The 20582-nt window shown below is 34.8% G+C and overlaps 2 protein-coding genes across 8 annotated transcripts in view; one reads left to right on the forward strand and one right to left on the reverse strand.

The window, feature by feature from the left end:
• Window positions 1-999: 999 nt before the first annotated feature.
• Window positions 1000-13803, reverse strand: colec11 (collectin sub-family member 11). Of its 4 annotated transcripts, XM_028438992.1 has the most exons (8): window positions 13668-13802; window positions 4702-4819; window positions 4312-4473; window positions 4133-4204; window positions 3317-3388; window positions 2153-2206; window positions 1971-2066; window positions 1000-1880 (listed from the first exon to the last, which is right to left on the reverse strand). In XM_028438992.1, exons 3-8 carry the CDS (start codon window positions 4442-4444, stop codon window positions 1471-1473), a joined length of 837 nt encoding a protein of 278 aa, XP_028294793.1. In that variant the 5' UTR covers window positions 4445-4473; window positions 4702-4819; window positions 13668-13802; the 3' UTR covers window positions 1000-1470. The 4 variants fall into 4 exon arrangements, with proteins under 4 accessions (XP_028294793.1, XP_028294795.1, XP_028294792.1 ...); XM_028438994.1 differs by lacking the exon at window positions 4702-4819 and having other exon boundaries at window positions 1000-1862; window positions 13668-13803; XM_028438991.1 differs by lacking the exon at window positions 4702-4819 and having other exon boundaries at window positions 13668-13803.
• The window catches only part of myo6b (myosin VIb), a 76150-nt gene continuing 62917 nt past the window's right edge, over window positions 7350-20582 (forward strand). For all 4 annotated transcript variants that reach the window (XM_028438963.1, XM_028438965.1, XM_028438964.1 and 1 more), the window contains exons 1-4: window positions 7350-7466; window positions 13682-13828; window positions 19409-19478; window positions 19558-19631. In XM_028438963.1, the coding sequence (XP_028294764.1) occupies window positions 13712-13828; window positions 19409-19478; window positions 19558-19631 (261 nt within the window). In that variant the 5' untranslated portion in view covers window positions 7350-7466; window positions 13682-13711. The remainder of the gene's footprint in view (window positions 7467-13681; window positions 13829-19408; window positions 19479-19557; window positions 19632-20582) is intronic.

The raw sequence follows: 20582 nt of genomic DNA on the forward strand, positions 1-20582 counted from the left end.
ATATTTTATTTTATTTCAGTTATATTTTTTTGTATAAGAAGATAACATACTTGCTATTTCACTTCTGTCAACAAACCAAGCTGAATAACAGCGTCACACGGATACTGCACAATTTCATCATTAAAATCATGTCTACTTATCATTTGTTGTTAACAGTAAGACACAGTTGACGTAAATGAAATCCACAAATTTAAGCAGACGTTGGTCTTTGCCAGACGACTCTTGGTCAATTAAATGCATAATTCATCTCTGCATTAATTATACATTTCTTGAGGGACTGGTGCTGTGCCTTATTAGAAAGAATCTTTCATGCATATTCAAATGTCTCTTCTTAAAGGGACAGGATGGAATAATGTCTCTGCTGGGACACTCTGCCCTGAAACAGTAGCTGGTATAAAGCTGGAGGCTAGCTTTCATTAATCGTATGAAAAACAAAGAGACCTCACAGGGATTAAAATGTCAAACTGATTTAAGACAGTCACATTTTTACTCTTAGTTTATACTAATCCAGTCTTTTTTTGTGTTGCACAAACAAATAAAATGTGAACTAATGATGACAAAAGGTTGTTTTTGTTGTTTTTTGTTTGTCTTTGTTTATTTGTGCGTTAAGATTCATACTTATAACCACCAGATAATCTAATTAAAGAACGTACATGTTTTATGATCTGGGATACATTTAAATTGGTGGGTTTTTTTAATTAATTGTTTAGTAGACTTAGCTTTATTTCTTGATCGCAGAGTTTGTCTTTGTCTGGTTTTGTGTGTTTTTGGATTCATTGTGTGTTTTTGGTTATTTTTTGTGTTTTTGTTGTAATTGTGTGTATTTTTCTGTCATTTTCTGCATTTTTGTTGTTGAATTTGTGCATTCTTTGGGTCACTTTTGATATTTTGTCATGTTCTTTATTTAAGTGGTCTGTCTTTGTTGTCATTTTGTGTATTTTTGGAATTTTTTTGGTGTTTTTTTTTTGTACATTGTGCATTTTTCTGTCGATTAGTGCATTTTTGGGGCCATCTTCTGTATTTTTGTTGTATTTTCCTGTCATTTTGTTGATAGTTAGTGTGTCTTTGGAGCTATTATGTATTGTTTTTTTGTGTGTTATTGAAGTCATCTTGTTTGCTGTCTGCGTCATTTTGTGTTTTATGAGTCATTTTGTGTATTTTTTTTTGTATTTTGTGTATTTTTTTTGTGTATTTTTTGTGCACATTGTACATTTTGCTGTTAATCTGTGTGTTTTGGGAGTCATGTCAAGCCTTTATATTTCTAGAATTTTTGGAGATCTGTTTTCGGGGGCCGCACAAAATAAAACCGAGGGCCATGTGTGAGCCCCGGGCCACCGGTTGGGCCATGTCTGCTCTATACAGACACACAAGTCCAAAACATGTTTGCAGGCATTATTGAGTTTGAGTTTCCATTTGAATCGATCAATTCTTCTTGATCATTTATTTGTTCTTTTGGAACAATCACCAAACTCAGATTCTGTCTTTGTCAAATTCACAAACAAAAAACATGGTGGGATGGCACGCCACATCAGTCCACTCGCTCGAGGCCAACATTTCTGCACAGTCCTCATCGTCGTAGGCGTTGTTGGGTTCGCCTTTCCTCCATTTATTGAAAGTGGTCATGGGGGAGCGATCCACGTACATGAAAACCCCTTCACGGTCCAGGTCGTGGATGCCGATGTAGACTCTGCTCAGTCCTGCGTCCGTTATGTATCCTGCGATGGCAGCGTTGGTGTCTTCATCCTTAGGCATGGCCAGGTGCCCCCCCCTCGCCCGACAATAGGCCTCAGCGTCAGAGAAGCGTTTCTCCTCCTTCACCAACAGATAGACTTTAGTCTCTGTCTCTTTAATGCCAGCAACAGCTGCAGGGGAGGGCAGGGCTGAAAAATGAGCACCTGGATTTCTATACATTTACCAGTGACATGTCAATTTAGTTATGAAAATATCACCATCAGCAACTAAAATCTTACCATTTTTAATGAACTTTAGATCTGAGGAGAGCTGAGCGACGACGATGTCCATCTCTCCAATCAGCTTCCTCATCGACGCGCATTCACAAGGAACACCTGAGTGGAGAATAAAGGAGATAAAGATTGTTAACGCAGATGGATTTGTTTGAAAAACTGCATTGACCGTCTAGAAAAAAGACAACCTGGATCCCCATCTTCGCCTCTTGGACCTGGGTCACCCATATCTCCTTTGAGCCCTTCAGCAGGAAACATAATAGTAGTAATCATACATTTTATCTGAAAATCACTGTAAACCCGAATGTTCAAAGTAACTAAATAGATTAAGTAGTTTATACTCAAAGTTAAAGAAAAAGTTCTATTAACTTGATGATGTCAAGTTGGTGTAACATCCTTTTTGAGTCACATTAAAGCTGATATCCAGAGTTTCTGAGAAATCTATGTTTATGTATGATTCTTTTGAAATGCGAAAAAATACCAAATTAATTAATGTATATAAGTCCCTCCTTCGTCCTATACAAATTGAAATGATCGTAGAGTGTGTCCAGCCAATAGGCTTCAACTTCCTGGTTTTGAGACTGTCAATCAAAGTGAATGCAGAACTGTGCACAGAAACATGGCCGTGCTTCACAACAACATACAGGTAAATATGATTTTGGATCTTACCTGACCCATAGACCTTTATCAATGCGACCTTGTTATGTTACGCAATGCGCGTGCAGAAAAGTAGAGGCGTGGCTTCTGGTAGATTGGCACAGGCAGGGGGAGGAAGCAAGGATGTTGAGGGCGGGACGTCGAGACGTTTCTCAGAAACTCCAGATATCAGCTTAAATCAATGATTTTTGAGTAAATGGAACGAAATTTGTTTATAAGCAAGCATAAAAAGCTTTAAAAAATCTAAAGTACAACTGAATAGAATTAAATAATAATTACGCTAAGTCCTGTTGTTTCAAATAGGGATGATTTAACACAGTTTTATTTAACTGTTATCAAAAAGTAGCCAGTCATCAACCCTTTTAAGTTCTGGAAAATTTTGAGTTTTGAATCAACTTAAAAAAATATATAAATCAATTTCCTCATTTTTTTTAGTTCTGGTAACCAATTCAGGTTTACAGTGCATAATATAAAACCACAACAGTGCATAGTAGAAAACCACAATAAAAAATTAAGCTAAAACTGTATAAAAACAACAATAAAAGTTAAGCTAAAACATAGACATATAAATATGTTTGCATTAATAAGCAGCTTCATATCAATAAACATTAATGTAAAGTTTTAGTCAATGAAATTCTTAAAAAAGGATAAAAAAAAAAAAAAAAGGGAATTGGTCACAGTGGCCAATAAAACACCTTTCATTCCATTTGGACCGACTTTTCCAAAACGTCCAATTATCCCCTTTTGTCCTTTAAGTCCAGTTTGGCCTGAACAAAAAAAAATAAATAAATGTTTGGGACATTCAATACAAATCCATCCATAAAGCAATACATTTCTCATGTTTGATATTTATAAAGAACTAAAGCTAGAGCAGTGGTTCCCACACTTTTCAGTCATTGCCTTTTTTGTGTTGATTTAAAAAAAAAAAAAAATGTATCAATAAAACGTGGGAAAGCTTGATATGAAACATATTTAAATAATTGTTAACTACATAATATGTGTAGAACTGTACAGTTTTCTGTTAAATTACAATTGGAAATTTTTATAGAATTTTCATGGCAATTACAATTACAAAGTCAATTATCTGAACTTAATTACAATTGATTACGACAACATGTTTTTTTAATTACAATTGCGTTATATAATTTGTAACTAATGACCAATTACGTGATTACAATTATTATTGACCCCAACCCTGGTACCCGTACCCCACTTTGGGAACCTAGGCAGTAGAGTGTGTGAGAATTATTACCGGAAAAAAAACTATTGACATATTTAAAAACAAATACGTAAAACTTTCTTTCCAGAACTTGCTCCAATCCTCATTATAGTCTTCTGTAAACAATCTGGATTCCACAAATAATTTGTCCTACAACCTCTAAGCCTAATGTAAACATGTGCACATTATCTGGCCAAGAAATGTGACCTTTAGCCTTGGACGTTCTGTGATTAGGAGCAAAAACAGCCATTAAAAATACAATAAAATTCTTTAAAAATAGTCAAAATCCTACCAGTCTCTCCTTTGGGGCCAACTCTCCCTGGTCTACCTGGTGCTCCTTTGTGTCCCTTGTCTCCAGGTTCACCTATACAAAACAAAGGATAATAACTTAGATAATGCACATGAGTTTCCACTTTCTAAAGGCATGTGGAATATTCTGGAATACCGTGTGAAACCTGCAGACTGACATGCCTTTAAGTCCAGGGACGAGGATCTGAATAGTGCAGGGATCTTCTGTCAACTGGTGTCCATACAGGTGAAACGGCAAAAAGCTCATCATTACAGTCACTAGTATCACTGGTGGTAATGGTTTCTTTCCTCTCATTCTTCTACATCAACAGATTTTAGGTTAAACTGCGAAAACAATGCAAGAAAACAACAGCTGAAATGTTATTTATTAAGAAACTACGTGTATTTTACAATGTTATTCACAATTTTTTTGCAACATATGAAGAAAAAACTTGTAAAGAGCATGAAAAACTCAAGTGATATTCAAAATTTCAAGTATATACAGCAAAAAAAAAAAAAAAAAACCTTTTAGTAAACATAGTATTTAAAGCATATATGGTCACACAGTCCTACCTTTAGAAGATCTCTCCAAGCAGAAGTGAAACCTCTCACCAACTTTGCAGCTCTTTCACTGGAGGAGCTTCTAACGCTGGTGGTCTCGTCTCGCAAACATTTCGTGTTCCGTCCCCGGCTTCTCCAGAATGTGTGTGATAGGACAGATATAAACACTCCACAGATAAAGGCCAAAGCATTCAAAGCCCCACAGATAATTGGCTGGGAAAGTAGTGGAGCACTTTGATTATATATATATATATGTATAAATAAACCATTGGCCTCACTTTATGTGACATCAAACAATTGGCGAATCAATCAACGTTGTAAAAAAAAAAAACAAGATATTTTCATTGAGAGATGATTAAAAAATAAGAATCATATTTAATCATCATTAAAATGATTTTAATAGTTTCATCTCTGTTTGTTAGATAGACAGATATTTGTATATTTTGTATTATATTTTCCTGGAGGTGTGCACTTGTATTTAATCCCTATTTAATTAACAGTCTTTTATTTATTTATTTATGTTTATGTATGTTTTTCTCTCTTTTCATTCGAAATAGTCTGAAAAATCAATGATTCTGATAATATTTATTTTACTTTTATTTGTGCAGTGTAGTATGTTATGTTTGAAAGGAGGACTGTTGTCATTGCTACTTTTATAGTCATTTGGTTTTAGAAGCACAGACATGCTCTTCCTCTCTGGAGCCACATGATGGGGCCACTGGCCTGGAAAGCTCAACATTACACCTCTGTATCCACATGTATATGGCCCCTTCTTTTTTTACTTATTAAAAAAAAAAAAAACATGAATTAAGTACAGTCTGCAAAAAAATATATCAACTGCATTTGCACAATATTAAGTAGTCCAGATCTAAATCATTTAAAAAAAAAAAAAAAAAAAAAAAAAAAAACATGAATTAAGTACAGTCTGCAAAAAAATATATCAACTGCATTTGCACAATATTAAGTAGTCCAGATCTAATTCATTTAAAAAAACAAAAAAAAAAAAAAAAAAAACATGTCACGTCTGTGTCTACACTCTGTTATCTATGCTTGTAACTAGATCCAACCACAGTGGTAGCCTATCAAATGTCCACATTAGATGTTCAAGCCTTGTGGCAGTCACTGTTTCAAATGTGTATCGAATGTCTTCTTGAAAAGAGAATCCCTCTAAAAGGTGTGGATTACCTCCCATTCAAATATTCATGATTCTCAAGGCAACATTTGCAGTCTTTTCATCCTGGTCAGTCAAGTGCTCGGATGGTTTTCTCCTTCTCCATAGCTCCTAGTCCACTTCTCTCAAAATAAAAGACCATAGAAAAAAACTGATTGACGGTGTACTAGGGCTGAAAATTTCCTGAAAATGGCAAAATACGATATAAATCTCGATACATTTGTTTTCCAAATGAAGTCTGACCAGGAAGACGTGTCAGGATTATTTGCTGAGGCAAAATGCCACATAGGCACATTTATTAACAAACAGCTGCACAAAATGTGCCACTTTTGGCTTTTTCTCCAACAAGGGACAGCACGTGTGAGTGAGTTGTGTAGTGTAGCAAAAGCAGCGACTCCTAAAACAAGTGTTTAGATACAAATATATATATATATACACACACATCGATATATGCGATATTGAAATTTTTCTATATTGCTAAACTAGAAAACTCGATATGTCTTGGATCTCAATATATCGGCCAGCTCTATAAAATGTTGTTCAGGGCTTTTCAACCTCGGGGATGTGACCACATGTGGGGTCGTCTGGAAATAAAATGGCTTCACCTGAAATCTCAAATAATGAAAAAAAAGGGGGCAGTGGCTATCCGTACTGTTGCCTTATCAATGTACCAACATTCTATCCGTACGCAGCGCCCCACATTGGCCAGTTTAGGTCACGTGACTAAGACTAAACCTATTGTTTTGATATAGGGTTAGAACCTAACCCTAACCCTAAGACGCTACTTACGTGTACTTCGGTAAATGTACCAATAGCACCGAAAGTTGTCCGTACGGCAACCATACAAATAGACACTTTCTTAAACATATATAAAATTACCATTTAAAATTATATTATTAATGTGTTTAACCCCGTAATGCCTGAAACATTAAATAATTGACAGAAAATTTCAAAGTTTTGAAACTGGAGCCTTTGTCAGTCCATATGAACAACCAAAAATAGGTTTTTTAAACATTTATTTAGTTTACTTGAAAAATAAAAAAGGCGGTTGCAATGCAATAAAATGACAAATGACTGACTTAGTGTTACATGACCTCATACACCTGCTGTATCAAATCTGATACACCATTTTCAACAGGTTTATATTAAAACAGATTAAGAATTATAAACTAATATCACACTGCATCAACCCAGTAACTCTTCTTATTGATGTTTCAGTAAAAATTTGATTTTCTGTGGATCTTTCCTCATAAATGACAATCTTGCATGACTTTCTATCTATTTTCTATCTATTTTCCATAGTGATTTTTTTATTTTATTTTTTTAGTGGCAGAAACGGGCTTCCTTCCATGAAAATCTGAGATAAAAAAAAAATGTAATTTGTAAAATACTATTTTACGGAATTTTTCAAACGACACCTGAACGCACCTTAATGCTGACGTCACCAGCCAACCTGCTGCTGCTTGGCTCCGCCTCCCTGCCTCCCTGTCTGTGGATGAACTGACAGTGACCGAGTCTGGACCTGAGCTACGGACCATATGACGGATATTTACCAACTATTAAACTGTTCCACAGCCTAAACCTGTCTCTGTGAACAAAATACACCGTAAGTTTTTTACTTTTTAAACTTGTTTTTAGCTAAAGCGTGCTGTCTATGTATTAGCTGTTTAATGGGCATTTTTCACTGTGGAATATAACCCAACTTTAAAAAAAAAAAAAAAAAAAAAAGATTACAAATCCCTTATTATAATTGATTAAATCAAATTAAGCTAATGTCCTCACTTTTTTTCTTTTATTAAATTATAATTTTATAACTTCCCATCATCACAGCTAATTTAATTATTCACTTCCCTGGTAATTTTATTCAATTAAACCCACATTTGCAAAGCATGAATTTCCAAATTTAAGCTTTTTAAACACATCTCGTTAAGTTTGACTTCAGTGGTCGATGTTTAAAGGCCGTGGCTATTCATACGGAAACGTATAATAGCTATGTAGTCTATTCATACGGATCGCCCCTTATTGACCAGTTTAGGTGCACCACGTGACATAAAGTTCCGTCAGTTTTATTTGAGCTCATATATTTTTAGCTACCCTGCTAACCCTTTTGTTTTAGCTCTAACGCTAACCTGGTGTCACTGTTTGAGTTTACCTCCCCTAACATAATCCAATAAACAAATAAAACACGTGTCCGTTCACTTTGAAAACAAAAATAAACAAAAATTAATAAATGTTTACGCAAAAATGCATTTTCCGGTAGTGCGCACATGCGCATGTACAATCTCAGTACGATGCGCACATGACACCGGTAAATACCCTAAAGTGTTTTTTTTGTTTTTTTTGGTATATGTATTTTTAACCCTATTCCTAACCCTAACCCAGGAAATACCCTATAATGTTTATTTTTTTTTTCGTAAATGTATTTTTAAAGGTGGAACTTGTGTTGGAGTAAAGGCGCCTTAGACCACTCGGCCACGCAATGCAGGCAGATTACGCTTATGTTGAAAAGGCGGCTATTGATACATTTCTGTATCGATAGATACTTCGATGTTTAAAACAGATGCAGTAGATCCTAGGGGTTGTGACCCCATGTGGGGTCGCCTAGAATTTATTAAAAATAATTACTGATTAAAAATAGATTTTTACTTTATATATATATATATATATATACAAATTAAAACACAACACACAATTTTTAATAACTGTATTCTATACCAGGGCTTCTCCACATTTTGCCATTGTCATTAAATCGTGACCCACTTTTTTCTTTTTCTTTTAAAAGAATTCAAGCAAACAAATTTAGTTTTTCAAAAATAGCTGTTGAAAACACATATATAATCTTTAAAAAAAACCAAAAAAAAAAAACCCCATAAAACTATGTATTTTCCTGTGCAACATGCCACTACACAGCATGCCTGTCAAAATAAAAGACAAGTCCATGTGTTTGTTTGATCAGAGGGCCACATGATCAACATTCATGTTAGCATTTAGAATAATGAGCAATCTGAGCATTAAAACAAGAAAGAACAAAGACTTTTTATAGTAATTTTGTGTGTTTTTTTTTTTTTTTTTTGTTAATCTATGTTTGTTGTTGTCTTGTGCATTTGTAATCCTTTTGTGTATTTTTCCTGTAAAATATATGTTTTTTGGAGTAATAATGTGTATTTGTGCTGCCATTTTGCATTTTTTTGACTAATTTTTGTGTTTTTATTGTCTTTTTGTGTACTTTTGTTGTCGTTTGTATATTTTTCTGAGTAATTTTGTGTATTACTGTTGTCGTACTGTTAATTTTTACAGTAGTTTTGTGTGTTTTTGGACTATTTTCTGTGTTTTTATCTTGTCTTTTACTGTACTTTCCTGCAATGTTTTGTACATTTACTTTTGGGGCCGCATAAAATTAGTCGCCAGTATTCTGCCAGTTGCTAAATTAACAAACATGATCAAAAACTAACTATAGAAAAAAAAATTATTTAGGGTTCGCCAGAAATTTGTGATCTAAAAATGGGGTCACGATCCAAAAAAAAAAAAAAAAAAATAGTTGGGAACCAGTGTAGTAGTAGATGTTCCTGTTGGGAATGAATGAATGCATGGTTGCATCCTCCATGTCTTTTTCTGTCTACCAGGAAACAGGAAACAAGAAACAGGAAATGAGAGGCGTGTTATTATTACGTGTGTGTCCTGCTGTAACTCTGACCATGAATCCTTTCATGGAGGATTGATTTATTCCCTCCGAGCACATGCAAACCCCTTCAGTCTCCCTGAACCATCACTGACTTTTTACTTGTTCACCAGTGGATCTTCCCTCAGTGTCTGGATTAGGGTCAAATACTAAGAGGATTCCAGGATGCTCACCAGGAAGAACTGGTTACTGATATATCCTACTCAAGTAGAAGTGCTGTTACTTGATGGTAATTGTACTAAAGTACAAGTAAGTCATACACAGTCATTCATTGCGGTCATTTTACTCACACGTGAAGGAATCATGAAAAGATGCCGCTTTACTTTCAACATTCCTGCGGATCCTTAAAAAGTCTAAAAAAAAGGCATTAAATTCAGAAATCTAAAAAATAAGGCCTTAAATGTCACTAAAATGTCTTATATCAGTGTTTCAAAAGTCTTGAATTTTAACACAATTCGTCTCATATTTCAAAAATAAATTCTAACATTTATTTTTCCTTTAAAATGTGTATTAATTAATTAATTAATGGGTTTTCTTAATGCTTTTTATATTTCTGTTTTATAGATTTCTGGCTATTTTTGTAGTCATCTTGAGTTCTTGTCGTGATTTTGAGTTTTTTAGTCTGTTTTTTTTTGTGTATTTTAATCTCATTTTGTGTATTTACTTTGGGGAGGGGGGGGGGGGGGGGGGGGGGGGGGCGCCAGTTGCACATCTGCACTAGACTCTAGAATAAAAATGAACCCTAACCTTATGTAATTGATAGGGGTGGGGGAAAAAAAATAAAAAATCGATTCACATAAGAATCGTGATTCTAATCATCCACAATTCTGAATCAATTCATGAACTTTAAAAATTTATATTTTTCTTCTCTGATTCAGTACATCCGCTTAGTCTTTACTCAGGAAACGCTGTAAACTGAAGATACAAATACATATTAGTGTTCTTAAAAATAGAAAATACCACTATACAAAAAGACTGTTAGCTTCATGCTAACGTCTATGGGAAAACCCATGTATATGCTCATGATAACATTTACCGCGATCGGCGGTGATTTATATAACACACCGTTTATGCTGGACTGTGTGTGTTTGTGTTGTTTTTTTTAAATTTATTTAGCATGAATAAATGTTACCTTTTGTCTTAATTTTGCCAATGTGAAAAGTAGAACTTTATACGTGGTCATCATCAACCTCAAAGTGTGCCGACGTTATACATTAGTGTCCGATCAGCTTCAGGGATTGAGGTCAAATATCTAAAGAGCCTAGTGATGGAAACTGCTGACTCAGCCTCCGTAGGGACTCAAAGTTCATCAGGTGGAATGACTCAGCGTTACGCTTGAGCCAACTTAACCATCTCTATTATGTATTAATACTTAGCACATCTGTACCTGTTTCTACATTTCTGATAAATAGTAAATATATGGAAAAGATTGATTTATACTAGTGCTGTCAAAATTAATGTGGTAATTCAGTCGATTAATTTTGAATGTTTAATTTTAGTTAAAAAAACTAAGTAAACAGTTTTGTTTACTTCGGGTGTTGACTGACCCTGAACCGTTATTACGCTATTTATTCTCAGAGTGGTGAGTCTGCACTTTAGTGTATTATATAGGTATGAGTAGGGCTGCACAATTAATCATTTTAATTGTGATCACGATTTTGGTTGTCACTATTAAATTAACCTGATCGTCGGCAATATTTGCATTTAAAATAGGGGCCGTGCACTCTGTAATAGTGTATTTATTCAGTTAGCATTGGTACATTTTAAATTTTTATGTTTTTTTTTATTTTCATGTTTTTAGTGTAATTGTTATTTAAAGCTTCATTTTGGACTGTAAATTGTATACATAATTTGTTTAAAGCATAATTTTTTTTTTCCTTGCATGATAAATAATTTTGATCATAATCGTGATTACAATATTGATCAAAATAATTGTGATTGTCATTTTGACCATAATTGTGCAGCCCTTGGTCTGGGTTTTGTTTTTATTCTGTAATTTGCTAAACTTGGAAACGGAGTTCATTCAAAGCTGAAAGAAAGTCATTAAAATGGTCTTTGAATTAAAATATACATTCTGTGCATCAGTTCTACATGAATTCAATGATTTTTCATGAATAAATAACATACATTACAAGCTACAGTCTTTAGTAGAAAAATGTGATTAAAAACACAATTAATTACAGAAAATTGTGCGATTCATTTGTTAATTTGAAAAAAAAAATAAAAATCGATTGACAGCCTTAATTTATGCTTTAATTATTTGAATTTGAGAAGTAAAATTACCCCTTAAACAGAAACTAAAATAATAACAATAATTCGTTCTCATTACGTATCATTGAAATGTCATGTAAACGTATGTAAATAAAACTTCCACTAACAAACAAGATGTGTTAAAAAAAAAAACATATTTAATATTCCAAAGTTGATGCAACCAAGACTGAAATAAACGTGGTTGAGGCAGAAATATGTGTTTTATGTCCTAAATCTGTTGGTTTTTATTACAGCCACTAAAAGGGAAAACAGGAGAGATGATGTAATGTTGTTATCTTGTTTTATGGATACGTGACTTATGACTGTCATTGTGTAAAGTAGGCCAACAGAGCAAAGGGAAGAGTTCACGTATCAAAGGGTTGGTTGAATAATATAGATTTAGCTGTGTTCAGCACACTTCCTTTAAAATGTCTGCTTGTTTTTTATGGTGTATTCATGTTATTACAGACTACAAATGACAAAATCCAGTAAAAAAATAAATGTAAATGTAGTATTACCTTCAATGTCATGTGAGATTGAGGATGTGATGGGAGGAGTCCAAGAAACAATATTTTATTTTTCTAAGAATGTTTGTAGAATATGTTTTATCAATGTTTTAAAAAAAAATAAAAATAATATATATATATTATTATTTTTTTTAAATTTATTTATTCATTTATTTTACACTGTCATGTTAGGTGTATCTGTCCTAACAAGCTTGGTTATTAATTCAATAATATTAGCAATAGTAAACTAAATACAAATAAATTTAAGTGTGTGTCAAAAAACACTTATTTACATTTCTGCTGTTTTCATGGATTAAAAGTTGATGATACCTGAATATGGTTGAAATGTAATCACATCATCATGGGAAATACCATAAACCAGAAAAAAAAAATGACCCTGTCCAGCAAAGAAACAAGAAATCACAGTAAGAAGTCTTGTGGTGGTTTTGAATGGAATGAGACAGAGTCAAGTTTTAGGGTTGTTGGTCAGATGCGGACACAGGGTTTATTTGATCAAAGGGTTTTGGAAGCCGACCGGTCTGAGATTCAAAGGTTTCCGTGTGTGTGTTCCAATAAATCTGCCGTTCAAAAGTTGGCCTGACAGAAGATATATTTTATTAACAAGATTATTGAGTGTAAAGATGTGTAATTATAGTATTAAACACAAAAAGAAACCAGGAATAATAGTCCATTCCAACACAATCCCAGAACATAAATTAGCAGAGGAAAATAACGTGACGTGAGATGCGCATTAAGCAACAAACTGTTCAAGTTTCTGTTCTAAATTGCATTAACATTAACATGAATAAATATTGTAACAAGTATTAAACTGCCTCTCAAAGTTTTAAAAACTCCTTCTCAGCGCAGAGAGGGAGGGAGAGAGAACCACACACGCAACAAATTTCCAGCCAGCTGCTCGTTAAATACAACTGTGACAACAACACGGAACAATGTCAGCTAAGTTAAACTGTTAAAAGATGCTTTGAAAGTTTAAAACTTGCCATTGGGGTTGAAGAGCTTCCTTCATGCTTTGCTAGTGGGGGGAGGGGCTCTGCACTCTGCAGCCTGTCTCCAGCAACACGGAGCAGCCTGTGGCAGCCGCTCTGTATATAAAGCGGATTGTCGACCGCAGCAGCGCGCATCGGCCAATGCCGATATACGTAAAAATGGCTCAGAAATATACCCTACATTAGTTTATGAGACAATTTTACTGCTTGCCCATTGCTAGGCAACAGTAAGACCAACTCTGAATGGACTTGGTTTGAACCGACATGAAAAGAAATGCAAAACCATGATCTTTGTTTTGCATGTCCTCTGAGTTACATACAGTGTGTGTGTGTATCTGTGTGTGCGTGTAGTTATTAACTCATACCTTTTTCCCTGTAGTCTTGAGGCTGAGTGGACAACACGTAGACCATGGACGACGGGAAGCCAGTGTGGGCGCCCCACCCCACCGAGGGGTTCCAGTTGGCCATGATCGTGGACATAGGAGCTGACGCACTCACCGTAGAGCCTCTAAACCAGAAGGGCAAGGTGGGGACAAGCACAAAACACACATTTACATTAACTAGTAATATCTTCATTGGCCTGTCAAAGTGAGAGAGGGCTTTTCTTGTTGTTCTCGCTTTTTCTGTTTGTCTTTAATGCAGGGGTATCAAACTCATTTTAGTTCAAGGGCCAAACGCGGACTTCAATCTCAAAATTCTTGATTTTGTGACCAATTTTTGTGTAATTTAGAGGAAATTTATGGAATTGTTTGTGAGACATTGTAAGATTTGTGGAAAGATTTAGAGTTCTTTCCCCAATTTGCAATTGAAAATGACTGCATTCATGTGGAATAAACAGGCCCTTAAAAAGATTGTAGAGTTTCATTAAATCTGTTAATTTTAGGTATCAACAACTAAATTATTTGGTAATTTACACAATAACTCATGTTTTCTGTCATTTTTACTTCCTGCTGCGACCAGAAATGGACAGAAAAAGAAGTAAAACAGGGTATAATGACAAAAATTTGCATGAAATATGGTAGAAAGAGGTTAAACGTGACAATTATGGGTCAACATCTGCAACATTAGGTGGGAAAAGTATTGGAACGGGATTATAAGTGTTGAATATTTCTTGAAAGTGGAAAAAATGTGCAGAAAAGCCATTTAAATCTGATGGAGAAATGCATTAAAATAAGCAAAAATATGGGAAGAAAAGGTGATAAATATATTAAAATATGACAAATTTGGTGGAGTAGAAAAAGGAAAAAGGGTAAAAAAAAATAAGCAAAAATGGGCTCAAATTGTTATTCTTAGTTTCTTGAAGGCATCTGGAAACCCCCTTCAACTGTTGCACAACCCCAATTGAGGTCCTGACCCCTAAGGTTGAGAACCTCTGCTCTAAAGGACCGGTTTGACACGTGTGCGTTAACGTGACTGTATATGTAAAATATGCTCAATAATTAAGTTTATAAACTTAAATCTGTTTGTATTTGACTTATTATTTTTTGTATTTATTTTCCAGTTTACTCCTATACAGTTTTATTCATTGTGAAGCTACGTTCACTCTGTTTAAGGCGGGACGTCGATTAGCGAGGCGTCGCAAGTACAGTATAAAATGTTGGAAACCCGAGAGAGCGCACGCACCGAGGCATAAATAAATAAAGGTGAAGTGGCAGCAGGTGTGCTGATAGCGTTGCTTAGAGGGAGAGCTGCTCATTAGAAGGTGAAGGCCACCTGTTCCACCTGAGCCGTCACGTGTCCATGGACCTGGTCCCTCTCCCTCACACACAGCAAGAATAAAAACACACTTCACTTATGAATACAATCTAAAACCCTTTGATGTTTAATGTCTCGAGTTGCTCAAGTCGTCAAAAGAAAATATGTAAAAACCGTAAAAAGTAAAGTCAAATAGCTTCCCTGATGATGGATGTCTGTCATATTGAGTTATTATAGGTGTCCACGTCATCATCCCTTCTTTACCAAACTTTTTTTTTAGTTTTTCCCGCTTTGGAAGAATGAAAATTTTGCATTTTTTGAAAATAATTTTCGAAAAATTGTAAAAAAAAATTGACATTTTCTTTTAAAACTCATTAAAACGTATCTAAAATGTGCAACTGCATATTTTTACGATGGTAAAAAAGTCATGACGTCATGCACTCCCTAGGGGAGTGGCTTTGATTCCGATTGGGGTGGTAATTATTTTTATTTTTTTTAAACTTATAATCGCAATTTTAACATAGCCAATTAGGAATTGATTTTTGATGCTATGAATCAAAATCAATTATTTACATTTTTTAAATTGCAACACAGCAAGTGAGTTGTCCTAGTTTTGATATTTTAATGACACTAAAATATTGTTTTTTTGGACTTCATCTCCGTAATAAAGTTGAATTGAATTGAATTGAAAGTGCTTTTAAATTGATGTTAATTGTAAGATCGATCGTCATTAAACTTTAAGTACAATCTGGAACTACTTTTTAATGCTGAGAATACATTCATGATTAGATATGAACTGATGTAGTTTATTGATCTAGGCATTTAAATTTTGCGTTTTTAGTTGTAAAATGTCAGTGGCATTCGTCTATGGGTTTAACGCTCGCTATTAGGGATGTAATGATTAATCGTAAGTTAGTTAAAAATCGATTCATAGGTATCACGATTGACATCGATACTTTGAAAATTGAATTGCAGTACTTTTTTAAACAACAGAGGGCACTATATATGTATCCCTTCTCTTGTCCAGCAGTGTACACGGTGGGCGGACTCTGCTACTTCTTCCTTTCTGGCTGCATTCTACTCTTAAACATGTTAATAAATGATTCCTTACTCCTTTAGCACCGAAAGAATATCTGTAATATTACGTGAATGTCTGGAAAAGTCACGTTTTTCTATTAGCTCTGTGTGCTAGCGTAGCATCTCTTCTTCACTGCAAGAATTTCTACATGCCAACCGACCACTGGGTTACCAGCGCCCTCTGCTGGTCCAAACAAATATCTGATGTAAATATAGTACAATGACTGTTTTTTAAAGTCCAATTGTTAAGGCACAAAATACATTTTCAGTTGCACTTTTAAAAAGAAAAAGAACTATTATGCAGTTTTGCATTGTTTACTATAGAACCAGAATTTAAATTAATAGGCCTCTTCTTCATTTGTATTATTCCTTTATTTATTTCATTCAAGATTTATTTTTAGCTAAATTGCATTGTTTTGAATAGTTTATCAAGGGATTCTTTTGACAATGAAAAATAAAAGGAAAATAATACAGTATTTCCCCCCCCCCAAAAAAAAGGAATTTTTTTTTTTTTTGGGGGGGGGGAAATCGAACTAACCGTCACTGTTGGCCCCGCCCCTCCTATAAAAGATGGGCAGAGGGATTTGTTTCCTCCTCTCACAGCCCTCAGTGAGCATTGATTGACAGCTCTTTGCAGAACTGTTTAGTGCTGTGACTGGGCGAGTCTTAACTACTCTAGGAGCCACGCCCATAATCAAGGCATTTTTTAAAATTTCCCCCAAGAGGCAGATCAGCAAAAACCTGAAGGTGTACTTATACCTTAATAATGGAAAATTGATTTGTAATCGAGACTTCAATAATCATAATTCCTATGGTGGATGTCTCTGATCTATTACATGTAGCACATCTTTCTCTTTATATTTTACAGTTATTTACAACAAGCTCATAGATTTCCAGCAATTTTGTTTTTCCAAAAATATGATTTTGAAAGGGTAATTTTGTGAAATTTCAACAAGCTGAGAGATTTTATTGTGTTACTTTATCTCACACATAAGTTCCTCTCTTTTCATTGAGAAATGAAAAGTTATTTAGTGTTTTGTTTTTTGTTTTTTTTAAATGGTGTGTCCGGCTTGTTAGTCCCTGGTTTTGTGTATGTATTGCTCTGCTTGGCTGCTTTTATTGGTTACACATTCCTCACGTAGGTAGCCAGGGCTCATTTTGCATTGTGCGTTGGTGCTAACAAGCTGTTTGCTTTAATGAAGCGTGCATCATTGCACAGGCACAGAGTGGCCTGCACCAGTGCACTCACACAGACACCCAATTGTCCTGATAGGAGGAGGAGTCTGTAATAACGACCAAGTCCATCTCGACCCTTTTTAAACTTCTGGTGCTTGGGTTTCTTTAATGCAGGGGTGTTAGGGATGCACCCAATATATTTGGCCACCAAATATATTTGGCTGAATATTGCAAAAAAGCAACATTTGCTTCAGTTTAGTGAATTAAAAGCAAGGCCGAATAGTAGCGTATGACGCAATCAAACATCGTGCAGTGATTTAGAGTCAGAAAAGTATGTGTGGGTTGTTGAAGAACCAGCAGCAGCAGCTCCTCCTTTACGCACACAAACACAGCTATTTATGCACTATTTAAAAAAGTAGAGAAAAACTTAACAACCGCATTCAGTATTCAGCCGAGCGTTTATATTTCGGCTTTGGCCACAAATTTTCATTACGGTGCCAGTTTGATCTGAAAATTCTCGATTTTGTGACCAATTTTTGTGTAATTTAGAATTTGCAATTAAAAATGACTGCATTCATGTGGAAAACTGCAAGCCCTTACAAACATTGTAGAGTTCCATTAGATTTGTGAATTTAAGATATTAATTGGATCATTTGGTAGTTTTACACAATAATTAATGTTTTCTCTGTCATTTTTACTTCCTCTTGTGACCTGAAACGGACAGAAAAGTTGTAAAAAGGGTTCAAGGTGTCAATATTGACTTAAAAGTGGCAGAAGTGGGGTGGGGGGGGGCTATGTAATTTAAAAAGTATAGTTGAATTAGTTTAAACTTGCTTATAATGGGCATGACAAATTGTGAATGTGGCTAAGTTTGCAAAAATAAGCATGAAATATGGTGAAAAGAGGTAAAAATGACAATACTGTAATGGGTCAACCTTAGGGAAGGGCAATATGGACCAGAACTTATATCTCGATATTTTTTTCTCTAAATGGCGATATGTACAATAGATAATTTTAAACTTAAAGTCTAACCAGAAAGACCATTCTAGGTTAAATTTGCAGATGCAAAAATACCACACAGGCGCATTTATTAACAAACAGCTGCACACTTTGGCTTTTTCTCCGATAAGGGACAGCACATGTGAGTGAGTTCTGTAGTGTGGCTTGTTTAGGGGAACGTCTGGGTTATAATGCACTCAGAAATTCATCTAACTGAGCGTTTAATGCTGTTCTGAGAAGTAGTAAAAGCAAAGACTCCTAAAATGAGTATTTATAATACAAAATAACCTATAAAAATACATATATATGTGCAGGCGTTAACATAAATTTCTATATTGCCAAAATAGAAAACTTGATATATCGCCCCAGCCCCAGTCAACATGTGACATTAAGTGGGAAAAGTGGTGGAAATAGATTAAAAGTGCAGAAAATCTCTTGAAAGTGGACAAAATGTGCAGAAAAGCCATTGAAATTTGATGGAGAAGTGGCAGAAATGGGAGTAATGGAGCAAAAATTTATTAAAAGGACCAAAAATATGGCAAGAAAAAGTGATGAAAACAGGTTAAAATATGGCAAGTTTGGTGTCGTTGCAGGAAAAGTTTAAAAATATGCAAAAATGGGCTCAAATTGTGTCTTGTGACATGATTTAAACATCTGGTGCTTGGTTTCCTATTACATGCCGCACAATATTCACAATCGTCTCTCTATAAAAAGAACACACATCCGTCACGAACGCCACCCAGTGCTTTAATCCCAGTGCTCGCCCAACAAATTATTAATTATCCTGCCATGTCTTCCCTTGTTTCCCATCACAGCCGACTTGTTCCATTGAGTTTATTTCCATTAACTCAGACTCAAAACAATACAATCCCCAGTAGCAAATTTAGCTTGGGACACACTGCACCAAACATCATTACTGCCATTTGGTACACATGACAAATGTTTGATATTTATGCGTGCCTGTTTAGCTGTTCACCATGCTTCTTGGTTTTTGAATATTTGTTTGATTTAGTTAAGCTTTCCAAATAATAAGCTCACTAACAGATTCCTTAAATCATCTTGTTTACTGTAATAATAATAATAATAATAATAATAATAATAATAATAATAATAGAGCAATGGCTTCGAAAAATGGTTTGTGTTTAATGTTTTTCACCAGACTTTTCTTGCACCGATGAGCCAAGTGTTTCCAGCGGAGGACGACGTCAACAAACACGTGGATGATAACTGTAAGTAGGTAATCACATATTAGAGTAATAACAGGAGTCATGTGTGGGGGTTTTAGCTGGGTTTTTTTTTAATTCACAGGTTCCCTCATGTACTTGAATGAGGCCACGCTTCTCAACAACGTCCGAGTGCGCTACAATAAAGACAACATCTACGTACGTTTCATCTTTTTTAATCCTCTATTCACACACTCGTGCAGTAAATGTTTTAGTTTTCTCTCATTAGTAGTAGTAGTCATGCAGCATGTTTCTGATTTATGATTAGACAGTAGGAGTGTGACGATATATCAATACGGCGATATATCGCGATTTTTTTTTTTTTTTTTGGACGATCGATTATCGATAAGCTTGTGCGAAGTATCGATTTTTAATTTTTTCTTTAAACCTTTTCTGCTTTTTCACTAAAATGTGCAGGTACGTCTTCGCAGAAATTTTGTCACTGTTTGTTGAAGGAACCAGTATATTGTTTACTGGAGTATTACACTATAATGGTGTCACTGGCAAGAAAGACCCTATTTTTTGTTTACAAAAAGCACTAGGGAGGTAACGATTCACACAACTCCCGATACGATTCGATTCACGATATGGGGTTCACCGTACAATTCTCTCACGATTTATTTTACAAAATGGGACTGTAGACAAATGATGACTGGAAAAAACTAGAAAATACTGTACTATTTTCCTTTATTTTTCATTGTCATAAGAATCGCTTGATAAACTATTCAAAATGTTGCAATTTAACTAAAAATAAATCCTGAATGAAATTAATAAAGGACCGTGAGACCTAATCGATTTTTAACTGCCTTACGATTAATCGTTACATCCCTAAAAAGCACTGTTGGAGATTCTTATTCATTTACATTGGTATGTTGACACTTATTTACAGAAATGTTTCACTAAAATAGTTTCACTGTTCATAGGACACTTTTCACTTAATCTTTTTTTTTTCTTATGTCATAGATTATTGTAGATTGATTTCTGACCAATATATCGATAATCGCAGTATCGTCATATCGTGAGATAATCGTTATCGTGAGTTTTGTATCGCGTATCGTATCGTGAGGTACCCAGAGGTTCCCACTGCTTTTAGACAGTATGCAATATATG

The sequence above is a fragment of the Gouania willdenowi genome, chromosome 22 (genome assembly GCF_900634775.1).
Source record: "Gouania willdenowi chromosome 22, fGouWil2.1, whole genome shotgun sequence".
NCBI classification, from domain to species: Eukaryota; Metazoa; Chordata; class Actinopteri; order Blenniiformes; family Gobiesocidae; genus Gouania; species Gouania willdenowi.

Excerpts from the sequence above, each read along its gene's own strand:
- colec11 (XM_028438991.1), bottom strand. The coding sequence starts at position 4,444 with ATGAGAGGAAAGAAACCATTACCACCAGTGATACTAGTGACTGTAATG. Across the intron at positions 4,205-4,311 it reads CCTCGTCCCTGGACTTAAAG|GTGAACCTGGAGACAAGGGA; the intron begins GCATGTCAGTCT and ends TGTTTTGTATAG. Across the intron at positions 3,389-4,132 it reads TGGCCCCAAAGGAGAGACTG|GCCAAACTGGACTTAAAGGA; the intron begins GTAGGATTTTGA and ends TTTTTTGTTCAG.